This window comes from Phragmites australis, chromosome 5 (genome assembly GCF_958298935.1).
Source record: "Phragmites australis chromosome 5, lpPhrAust1.1, whole genome shotgun sequence".
Taxonomy (NCBI): Eukaryota; Viridiplantae; Streptophyta; class Magnoliopsida; order Poales; family Poaceae; genus Phragmites; species Phragmites australis.
Genome location: NC_084925.1, coordinates 33,764,316 through 33,776,742, shown reverse-complemented (window position 1 = coordinate 33,776,742; position 12,427 = coordinate 33,764,316). Strand labels below are relative to the sequence as shown.

The window sequence follows — 12,427 nt, the reverse complement described above, 5'->3', positions numbered from 1 at the left end:
TCATAAGAAACCAAACCAAATAGTTATTGGGTCAAACTAAGCAAAATGTACTTAAAAATGTTATGTTATGGCTCTTATAAGAAACCAAACCAAATAGTTATTATTTTGTTCGATCAAAATTGTTGCTCAATACATTATGTCCATTCAATATATTTTATATGAAGGTGATGCTGACTTTTGTGTTTGTCTTATTTGCTGTATTATCTCATTTGCAATCCTCTTTTTTCTATTTCCTTTTTTTGTGTGTGGTAGACTTTTTTCCATTTAACCCTTAATTAAGTCACCATAACCAAATTGCTTGAAGATCTTGTATGTCCCTTTACTCTTTCTTTATTTTCATTTGTTTGCAAGGATACCAGAACTACTCTTCTAATGAAATTTGTTAGTACCCTATTAATTTATAGTTTTTCTACTACTACATATTTGAAGAACATATTCAACCAATAAACAAGTACTGGATCCGATTGAAGACAAGCTAGCTGTAAACGAATACTACAAGTAGAGAAAACCAATATACAATCATCGTGGCTTGAGGAACGATGACGTGGCCAGAAAGTCACCCACTGCTCAAGAATCACCCATGCAAATACTATGCATATATATAGTTTGTAAATATTTTTATATACAAAGTACGATGTTCCTAGTAAAAAAATTCAATTATCATGCTAGCAACCTAAATCAACACAACATGCCGGTATATTAATGCAATGTCCATCAAACATTGGTTTTTCTAGAAGAAATGTGTACATTTGTTGTATAACTACTGTATTTCAGTCCTGGCAAAGCGGGGAACTGAGATAGGTCATTTTTTCCTAGTTACCCTTAGTTTTTTTCAGGTAGTTGCAATTTAATTTTGAAAAAACAAACACTCGACATGCATGATGACGATCCTTAAGTTAAAATCATCCTTTTGCAGAATTACTCATAGCAAGTAAACTGTAAATACCAGTCTATATATAGCCTGATCTTTCTTCCATGTTGATCTAGACTGAGGCAGCAGTACGGAAAACTAAAAAGGGCGCCAGAGGAATCTAAACAAGAGAGAAATTTCTCTCAGCGAATGATGGCCTGTAGATACCCATCGGTTTTATGCTGAAACACATTGCACACCTGAGTACGTTCTCGGGCAGGGTTTTCTATTTGTCGTTGCACATGGACAAGTAAGCAGCCGCATTCATTACAGGATCCGAGGGGGCGCCTCGCGGGTAGGCCCGGGCCGTCACCGTTCGTACGGACACCGGGCGGCCCCACCTCTTTACAAGTCGTCCGTTGGATGCTGAACGCCTCAGATATGTCCTGTGCGATGGCATCATGGAGCGCGCCTTGGACTCTTGTGCCGGCGGACCGGGACCGTCCACAGAGCATCCGACGGATGCTGATCTGGCAAGTACATCGGCACGCCTGGCCTGTACAAATGGAGGCGAGGGGCTTGGGCCATGGCACGGCGCCATTGATGTCCCTCGCTTTCACCCACCCCCACCACCACTCGAGCTAAGGGCAAAAAATATATATTTTTGACCTTTAGTCATGTCATCTCTCACCTCAGTGTCCCTGTCCTTCCTTTCACCTAAAAGCCCTAACAGTGCCGCTTCAGCCTCTGCATCGTCTCTTTCTCTCTCTAGCGCCTGTTCCTTCCCCCCTGTTCCATCTCGCACTGGCTCCCCAGATCTCCCCTTTTTAGGCCAAGCAATCCATCCACCACCCCCTGCACCCCCTCCTAAAATAGTAGCTAGCGGCATGCGAATGCAATTCCCCGCACCTTCTCCTCAATCCTGAAGTTCAGATCGATGGACCTATGAGAGGAGAAGCAACAGCCGTCAGCTGAGCAAGGGTAAGTGGCAGAAGAAGCACCTGCACATGTGTAACTTGCTAGCTCCTTTTATCTGCTCCATATCTCTTTTTCTTTTCTCATGCTCGCCATGTATCCATCCGTTTCATCCCCTGCGGATTTTCAAGCCAGCTTCAGCTCCAACTAGAGATCCTGCTGCTGCTGCTGCCGGAATCTTCTCCGCCGCGCCGCCGCCGCAACAAAAGAGATCAGTCCCCATCGCCACAAAAGGTATACTTGGGAGCATGTAACTGCTGCCTCCAAGTAAATAGAATCCATTCCCCCACATGTATATTTTGACTCACGGCATATATATGCATATATATGCTACGGGGGCAAACTGGTGAACTAAGGTACGCACATATCCTCTTTAGTTCAATTAATATCTTTTTATATTAAATAATTTTAAAAAAATAGCTCAATTAATTAAATTAAAAAGGATCGATAGTAGCTTAGGTTAATTAATTTGTACCTCTAATACCTGCTATTTGTTTCTTGTGAAGAAAAGAGGAATGTTTGTTATAGGTATAGTATCCTTTTATGCGTAGAAGATGCATCGCTTTCGCACACACATGGACAAGCAAAGAAGAGAGCAGAGCACCCAGATAGATCCCCAAAAAGTGCATGTAATCATCGGCTTCATCGTTCACGTGTTTGTACCTGATTCTTGGATTGCAGATTGATGGACCTGTCGCCGAACCCCGAGAGCCCGGGCGGCGGAGGCGGTGGCGGTGGCGGTGGCGGTGAAGGCAGCGGGGCTTCGTCATCGGCGGGGGCCGCCGCGCCGCAGACGCCGAGCCGATACGAGGCGCAGAAGCGGAGGGACTGGAACACGTTCGGGCAGTACCTGCGGAACCACCGGCCGCCGCTGAGCCTGGCGCAGTGCAGCGGCGCGCACGTGTTGGAGTTCCTGCGTTACCTGGACCAGTTCGGCAAGACCAAGGTGCACACGGCGGCGTGCCCCTTCTTCGGCCACCCGAACCCGCCAGCGCCGTGCCCCTGCCCGCTACGCCAGGCGTGGGGCAGCCTCGACGCACTCGTGGGCCGCCTCCGCGCTGCCTTCGAGGAGAACGGGGGCCGCCCGGAGTCCAATCCCTTCGCCGCACGCGCCGTCCGCCTCTACCTCCGCGAGGTCCGCGAGCACCAGACCCGCGCGCGCGGCGTCAGCTACGAGAAGAAGAAGCGCAAGAAGACGCAGCCCTCCGATCACACCAGCGGCGGAGGCAACCCTCATCCGCCGCCGCCGCCGCCGCCGCCAGCCGGCGCGGCATGCTGAGGAGTGAGGACCAGTTCGTCGTACGCGCGCGCGTACGAACCCATTTGGTATGCCGGACTGAGCATATTTTATGTAGGTTTCGATCAATTTGCTTGTGCATGCATGCGTACCATTTTGCGCGGCTTCTTCTATCAAACTCTGCCGATCGTCTGATGCTACATTGTTATTTTGCTTGAGCGGCTTTTCTACTAGCTTGAATTCCTAGCTACATCTCCCGCTTAATTTTCGTGTCAATGTAATTTGCTGGTGGAAGGAAGTGAATGAAATAATGAATGCCAATGCCTGCCTTACTGTTCACTGCTCATTAAAATGGACTTCGAGTTGTGTACTTGTACGTACGTATACCGATCGTACGTACGTGTACCGTGCCCTTCATCAAAGTACAGAGAGGGCGAGAGAGCGTGGCTGTTGGTTCTTTGCCCAGCTCCTTGACGTGTACAATGGACTAGAGCTATATTTGTGAATACGGTAAGATACAGTAAGTTGACGAACTCTGGTTGATCTCACGTATACGTTGCAACTCGTGAAAATCTCACATATGCTAGAACTAGATCAAATCACATGTTGGCCAGAGGTACGGATCGCATCTTCTCTTTTTTATTTCTGTATTTCGATTTCTTTTGCTTGGTTACAAAAACATATCCATTTGCCATGTTTATATATATGCAGATTAGACTTACCATGATTAGACTAAAATATGTTCTTGACTCATACTTAAACTAAAAAATATAAGTTTACTTTGTTTAGGACTTCAATTCTAAGAGAAAGCAACTAGATTAACTCAATAATCTCCTCTTAATTTTGTTGTCATCCACCGATAATCCATATGCCGACCTTTTATCTCATCTCTGTGAACTTCAATCATCCAAATGATCTTCTGTGCAAACATGTCGCACTTCTTTCATCCCTGATTCTACACATACTATGATGTAGTGGAACCGTGTATCAATGTGTTTACCCTCTTATGGTGGACTGGATTTTTGCTCATAGAAATTGCTGACTGATTACCGATCTTCAGGGATATATTTTTCAGCTCTGTAGTTAGCACATCTGCCAATAATCGTCCCAGCCACACCCATTGACATGCTGCCGCACAACTTGCGATGTATTTTGCTTCACAAGAAGACAGAGCGACTACCTTCTGCTTTTTTGAACACTAACTAATGGGGTTTGACTAAAGAAGAAATACCATGCCTGGAGTGCTCTTTCAGTTGTCGTTTAGGAAGGCTAATTAACATCCATACAATGAACATCCCATCCTTCATGTGATGCGATTGAAATGAGTAGGTGCATTGTCTCTAGTAGAGCAACTGGGGTGAACACCTCATCAAAATCAATGCCTTATCGTTGAACATACCCCTTTTACACGAGCCTCATTTTGTGCTTCACAATCTTGCCTTGAGTGTCCTTTTTAGCTTGGACACCCACTTCAAACATATTGGTTGGTGGCCATTGGAAATTGGAACAAGCTTCCATGTTCCATTCTTTTGGATGAAGGACATCTCGTCCTCATACCTTTTCTTCACACTAGCTCTCCTTTAGCTCTTTCAAAATTTGCGGGCTCCTTCTCACCCAACAAACAAAGTCTTGAATACTCCATTGCTATTGGGGCCATGGCATCATACAAACTTTGGATGTCATACTCCCGCCATGGTCCTTTTGATGAGTTTGTTTTCAATGCCATAGGTAGCGAAGATCTGTGCAACACTGGTGCACCCAATGTAGTTGCCGGAGTGCATGGTGAAGACGATCCAGGGGATTCAGATCTCGTGCTTGTTCCGGGCATGTTTGGTGTATGCGGCACACTAGGTTAATGTTGCACGAGAGATGGGGAGTCTGTGTCGAAGTCATATCTCTCGGCCTCATCTTCATGTTTCTCTGTGTTAGGTATGCATCGTAAATACATCACCAACTTGTCGTTCCTCTATTGTTGGATTTTTGCTCCATACCCATTGCTTCTCCTCCTCAAACACTACATCACAAGTCACCATAACTTGTCATGTCGCAGAATCGAACATCCGATAGCTCTTTATACTTGTATCGAATGCAATGATCACCATTGGCTTGCTTCGATCTGCTAGTTTGGGGAGGTGTGACATCACTACCTTCTCACGTGTAATGCAGCCGAAGGTACGAACATGGCCGACACTTGGCTTGCTGCCATAGTAGGCTTCGTAGGGAGTTTTGCCCAAGGCCTTGACGTGTAGAACGGACTCGAGCTGCACTTGCGAATACGTTAAAAATGGCAAGATACGACAAGTTGATGAACTCTCGCTAACCTCACATATATATTGCAACTCACACAAAACTTACGAAAGCTAGAACTCGATCCAATCGTATTTTTTTTCGTTTTCACAAAAACAGACGTCTTTGCTATGCTTATATACATGCAAATTAGACTTACCACGATCAAACTAGGATATGTATTTGACTGCTATTTTAACTAAAAAATCTAAACCTACTTTATTTAAGACTCTAATTCCTAACCCAAAGTAACTAGATTAACTCAAAAGTGGCGACTGGTGTACACGCCACTCCAGCACTAGTCTCTATATAGAAATATAGAAGAGATATCTCTCTTTCATTCTTGCTTTGCTGCAATTCTTGGGGGATCTCACGTGCCATGTGCGTGCATGTCAAGTCCAATCAAGGACGAACACATTTGACGCATCTCTTGGGCTTTCTTTCTAGTTCTGTGATTCCTGCCGCTTCCTTTTTCTGGTGCGCAGCGCTAGCTAGCTAGCTGCTGCACCAGTGAGCAGTACTGTGAGCGGTGGCGAGGCGCGCGCGCATGCATGGCCAGATCGATCGAGTCGAGTCGTCGCACGGACGGGGTGCACTGTGCCGACGCACGGCGCTACGAAACGGAGAGGCAAGGACAGGCCGGTACTGCTGTTCTTCCTCGGTCTCCCAGTCCGCCCGTCCGTCCCATTGACCCAGCGCATACCTTCCTAGATATTGTTATGGTTGGACAAGATGCAACTGTTCTTCTCGCGCGCTCGCGCCACTGGTCGGTCTGCCGGCTCCAACTACATGTGTGCTGTCTCCCTTGCTTCCGACTTTTAGTAGTACCTAATTCGTGTAGAAAGGTATGGCCAAATAAGGAGTTGTACACATATATTGGTTTACTGCACTTAGCAACTGCATATCTACAGCTCTCTTGTCAAATTGCATTATATTGATCGGTTGATTGGAGTTTGGTACTGACGTCTTAACATCAGATTTCATTGGCCTGTTTGGTCTTCGATTCCAGATTTCATGCAACTAGTGCTGTGGTAGTGTATGGTGTTTATATATTAAGATGGTATAAAGAGCTCTTAGGCAGCTTCAGCGAATTATATTGGTGATTGATGAAATTTTATGGGTGTAATCAACTATATCAGTAATGATAAACACTGTGGATCCCTTGTTATCTTTATGTAGTATCCTGCTTGGTAATTGTTGGTGGTCAGAAACAACTGTTAAACTAACTAACTTATTCTAAGGCTAAGTTACACTATACCTACCTGCTATCTTTGTTCATTCAGAATCATCGCTTAAGTCTTCACATAGAAATTGGACAATTGTTCATTCATATCCTTGTACTCTTAATTTTATGTGCAGCAATTGTTAGCCGGCCAACTAATACAATATTTAGTTACTTAAATGCATGCCTTGTTTGATGTGATTCTGCGAGTTCTCTAATTTCCTCACATTGTTTTGTGGAATGAATACTAGCACATACTTATAGCTTCTGTAGAAATACTAAGTATATATACTCTGTATGCTTTTATATGAATTTTAACTTTTGTACCCGTGTTAAGATAAAACACAAGATAACTTTATGTCCATTCTAAAGTTGCGCTATTGCTACCTCATTACGTTCATTTATGTCCGAAACCTTGCATCGATCCTGACCAATGAATGAACATGTTGAGTCATGTAGAATAATGTAGCAAAAACTAAATAAGCTAGGGACACATTAGGAAAATGTGGGCATGCCTCTTCTTGAAATCCTGTAACACCAAATAAAAAGGAACACTTAATTTTCAACTATTAAACATTGTATAAAAAGGAACTGAGTTGGTATGTTAAAAAACTATTTGTATTATCATTTGTAAAAAGAAATGGTGAATCAGTATGCTAAAAAACAGTTTTGCACTATCGAGATTATCAAATAACATTACAATAATCATTTATCAAGACCAAAATTTGTAAATGACAGCCCCAAAATGTTTTGTGCTTTTGGGGAATTAGTTCCATAAAAATAAATATGCAAATTTTCAAATTGATTTGCTCCAATCAAGAAAAAATATATTGTGTGGGTGATAATAATAAGCATGTGGTACTAGCTAGAAGGATATAGTATATTCAAGTTTCGATAAAGAAAAAAAAAGATAAAGTATCCATTGATTATTTTACATGGAGATTAAGTTCATCCAAATCCACAACATGTCAATTGTAGCATACTATTCCTAGGTAAAAAAGATATGTGCAACTTTATATGGATATGATATGATTTTCCTATACATTGACTTAGTTATACAGCTTTAGCTTCCTATGAATTAAAAAATCGTATGGCCCTAATATTATTATTTCGTTCGGCTTAGTACAACTTTTCCTTGCAAAGAAAAGGTCACTACAGTTTTGTTGTCTTCTACTTGTTGATGTGGCTCATTAATTAGTACATGAGCCACTTTGTGGCCACGTATAGACATACAATAATTCTGTAAGCGAACTTCCTTTCTGTTTTGTACTTGTACAAATATGTTGAACATAGGGAACCCCGGCCCATAGGCTCATTTTATTCTTCTCCGTCCTTGTATAATGTACACCAATAATGCACCAGTTGATATTAAGTTTACACAACGTATATACAAAAGTCATAAATCTGTTGAACTCATATTCAGAAGGGCTCCACAATCTGCATTGTATAATTGAACATTTTTACACCTAATTATGTTTAGCTCCGAGAATTTTTAGATGTGGATATCCCTAGCTTCAAAAAATCATGGAACTAGAGTTAAGGGTATACCGAGGGTGTTTGGGTGATCTAATCTTATTTCTATTTTAAACTATAAATAGATACTTAAACTACTTTGTATTAGCTCCAAACTCCAAATCCGAGGTGGAGATGGGATCTAGACCATTGCCAAATAAAGACTACTAAAGTGTGAGATGTGAAATTGTGTGTGTTATTAGTAAAAATCACAAAACTCACACTAACAACACACTTTGATGAGCATGATGATACATCTCTAGTAAAGCCATTCAGTCAACTGGGTATGCATGTGCGTGATATATAGTGTGTAGTATTTCAATAAGAATTCAGTTCGTTATCTATAGCCTCATGCCCCCGTATAGTGTAGTTTATACATTTTTACCTGTACGTAGTTGATATGTAGATAGAAATTTGAATGTGTAAAATTAAGATACCAAACTATAGATGTTGTTTTTTAATAAGAGTACAAACAAGGATGTGCAAATCTGTGTCATTTCCAAATACTCTTACCTGCTAACTCCTACTTTAGCCAAGAAGTAACAATTCTAGTTAACCACTAAACATGTTATGAACATGTTATTCTATACCTCGGTAAATGTATGCTAGTACTTGCTCTGATCATAAATAAATGATATTTTGTACATCGACACGGTATCTAAACGGTATCTAAAATATAACTTTGACTACTACTCTTTTGTTGTAATTTGTTTATAAAACATAGGAAACATATATTATTATCAAAGTAATTTTCGAGACAAATTTACCCATATCATTTTCAAATATCCAAACTCAATACATAAAAAGTAATTTACAACAAAAGTTTAGAACGATTGGTTGCAAGTAACCCAAAACGATATTGATTTGTGATTGGTGAGAGTACCATGTTACTTTTAACAATAGATTAATCAAATTTGGATTGGTCCTTGCCTATGCTCTTTGTGTGGGTTTTGGTCTTTGCTCAGTGCTCACCCTGTTGATGCTTATGGACATAGGGAAAGCCTGGACTTAGTTTATGCAGAAAAAAAGGCATGCAAAAGATACAAATTTGCGGGCTATTCAAGATTACCGTATCGCAAACTCGACGTAGTTCAGGAAAGCTGAAATGAGGGTACGTTTGAGAATCATTCCAATCTAAATTAAACTAATTCCGAGCCCCATGAACGGGTACAATTTAATTAAAAGCTGGTCCCTTTTTTCCTTGGAAAGCACCAGAGAACTACATGTGGTTATATTTTTCGAAAGGATGGCACGAGCATTATCGATTTTATATTAGAAAAAGAGAATTGGTTCAGTTTATGCAGGAAACCGGATCCAAAAACTATACAACTGATCAACTACAGGACGACACCAGTTCAACCACTCAGCATAGCTCTATAATGGCAGGGTTTGGAGCCAATCATCGTTGCATAGCTCATCGCAAAGGACACAGGAGCTCCGACTTGCAAAGCAGACCATGGCCAAAGTCGTCATCGAACGGACCAAAGCTACACCAAGAGGCCATGCGACCACCAAAAAACTATGATGGATTTCCAATACAACACTTTCGAGGAGGACACAACGTTTAAGCACCGTCGTCGCACGTCCGAAAGCACGGATAGTGCTTTCACCTAGAGAATCCCCCACGGGTGGGACGAGGGAGAACATCACGACAACGCCTCAAGGGAGGAGAGAGCGGCACCCGAGGATTTCGCAATCATCGGCACTGGCAAAAATCCAAGCAAAGCTTTCGCCCGCGTCTCCCCTATCCCACCCAGCTTCTGGTAGGAGTCGCACAATGCCTCGTACCTACCCATCCCTGAACCACCCTACCACTAGGCTTTTCATAGGCCAAATCTGAGAGAGTAGAGAGATCAAGCAAGAGGAGGAACCCAACAATGACACTCAGCAAATGCGCTCTGATGATAGCAAATGGCGCTCAGCAACCACGAACTGCATGCACATCGCTGAGAATGGCATCGTCCCTCCACCTAGAAAACAGGGCACACTCGAAGATGTGCATAGCACAGCACCACACAAACAAATTGCCAACACACAACAAACTCGTGGTGAGGTCCTGCTTTAACCGAAATGCCGCTGGGACAGCCGCCATCACCGCCGCGTCCACTGGTCACCCCTGCGAAGCCAAACTTGACAATGTGCCCGCAGCAAGGCCAGCAGCCGGCAACCCAACAGCGGCCAAAGCAACAGCGGCATGGAGGCATCTTTTAGGTGCAAACGCAAGCAGCCGCCTCTGCAAACCCGCATGTAGGTGGAACCTACCACCGCCTGCGCCTGCTGCAGCACCCCCACTACCATGCTCGAGGCCGTCGTTAGCTTCATGGCAGCTGACACACTCCTTGACTCCAACCCGCCGTCACGGACCACGACGCAGGGTGCGACGGTGCCTTGTGCTTGGAAGACCTGAAGCTTAGGGCAAGCGCGCCCATCACGCTATGCGAGCGTGAGTACCACCCGCCCTGCATCATGCCGTGGCTCAAGGCCAGGGGCACCTGCCTGCTTAGTTGAACACACACCGGCGCTGCCGAACGACATGGCCTTGTCATAAGCCACTTCCTGGGTGGCCAAATTGGCCTCGATCGACGTATCCCTAGGCACATCTACCGGGCCTCGCCGGTAACACTGACAGGCACCCAACTCTAGATCCGACTACGACGAACATTGGGACTACCGAGAAAAACAAGATATAGGCCAAGGGCGACCGGATCCGGCTAGCAGATGCTTGGCAAGAGCGGCAGCCACAGGAACCCAACCTACAAGCAAGGAAAGGAGAGAGGAGGAGAGTGGGGGATGAGTTGGAAGCCCCGCCACTGTGCGGGCTTCCAGCAGCTGGCTCCGGCAGCAGCGAGGTCCGAGGGGGGTGGCGCTGAGGTCGTGGAGCCGCCCAAGCCAACCTTGCGAGTGACACGAGGGCAGGGAGCTACACGCGATTATATTAAGTAAATAAACAAATAGTCCCGATACATGGTACAATATGATCTTATGGTAGACACATGTACATATGTTTGTACTGGATAATATTTTTAGCCAAATCCCTGTATCTCCTCCTTTAAACTATGTGAGGTGGGGGTCATTGTATTCTCCCTATATTACCATATTCACCATGCTATATTTTTAGATGAAATGTGTATTACTTTCGTAGAAAGCGCATATCTTACATACGTTCAACAGGTAAATATTTTGGGGACACCAACCATACAAGTGTTCGACAGTACTTAGAAGCACGAGCAGTAAGCAAAGAAGAAGCTACACCCGGCCGGCCGTCGTGTGCGATTCAGTTAGACCGTAAGCAAAAACTAGAAATTCATAATATCTCCAAAGGAACCACACATTGATATTAGTACTGCTGGTTAGCAATTGCAGGCCTAGTGTAGCATGACCAGCCGCACCTACGTCACTACAACGTTGAGCTATCTAGCTAGGGGAACCATGCATCACCATGTAGAATGTCTTGTATGACGTCAGTGAATGGATGTTCCCTCTGTTGCGCCACGGTAGTTTGATACTATAATGCATGCCTCAATTACAATGTGACTGCTGATGGTCACTCAGAAGAAAGTAATATATAATTGATCCATCTTGCTGCTTCCTCTTTATATATAATTGGTCCATCTTGCTAGTTCCTGTTTAGTGGAAGGCACACACGCACCATGACAAAATATCTTTGCAACACACATCAGCCCTGTGTATTGGACTTCACTCCTCCATTCGTACCGGAAGTTATGCGAGGCAGCCTGACACTAGCTGGAGATTCTCCAGAGAAATTATAGAGTCGTACAATTGATGAAATAATAAAATAACTTTTCATGACAATGTTTTTTCGTAAGCAGGTTGCAAAGCTGCTGTGGGCTTCTCGGCCCTCACTGAGCACGCTTGACCGTCTGCGTGTTTGACCCAGGGCGGGCCCACGCCTGCGGCAGGGACGCGTGGGTCATCGTCCTTGTGTCGGGCCTCGGTGACGAAGGCCGGGCGCGTGCGTTCCCGAGGCCCCACGTGCAGCAAGCAGCGGAGCGTGGGCGCCGGCTCCTCGTACGGCCCCCGGCGACGAGGGTCCGCGCGGCGCCGGCGCCGGCGACGACACGTGGTCGCTGGGCGGTTGCGATGGGCCAATGGCTCGTGTTCCGTGGAGGCGTGGAATAGTCTCTCTTGTCTCAACTGCACGCTGCAAGGCAGCAGCTGCAAGCTACCCGTACGTAGCAGGCTCTAGCATTAGCGGTTCAGCATGGCACAGCTCGTAGCAGCTGTCGCGAAGTGGCGTGCGAGGCCCAAGAAAAGCTGGGTTTTCTGGCTCTCAGACGCCGTAGTGCCGTGATATGTCGACCTGGGCCGGTCTTGCAGCTCCAGT

The 12,427-nt window shown here is 44.6% G+C and overlaps 1 protein-coding gene across 1 annotated transcript; it reads left to right on the top strand.

Annotated features, from left to right (window-relative positions):
• The first annotated feature begins 1,456 nt into the window (after positions 1–1,456).
• Positions 1,457–3,262, top strand: LOC133919349 (protein G1-like3). The gene is made up of 3 exons (XM_062363721.1): positions 1,457–1,831; positions 1,957–2,181; positions 2,507–3,262. Exons 2-3 carry the CDS (start codon positions 2,153–2,155, stop codon positions 3,102–3,104), a joined length of 627 nt encoding a protein of 208 aa, XP_062219705.1. The 5' UTR covers positions 1,457–1,831; positions 1,957–2,152; the 3' UTR covers positions 3,105–3,262.
• Positions 3,263–12,427: the final 9,165 nt, after the last annotated feature.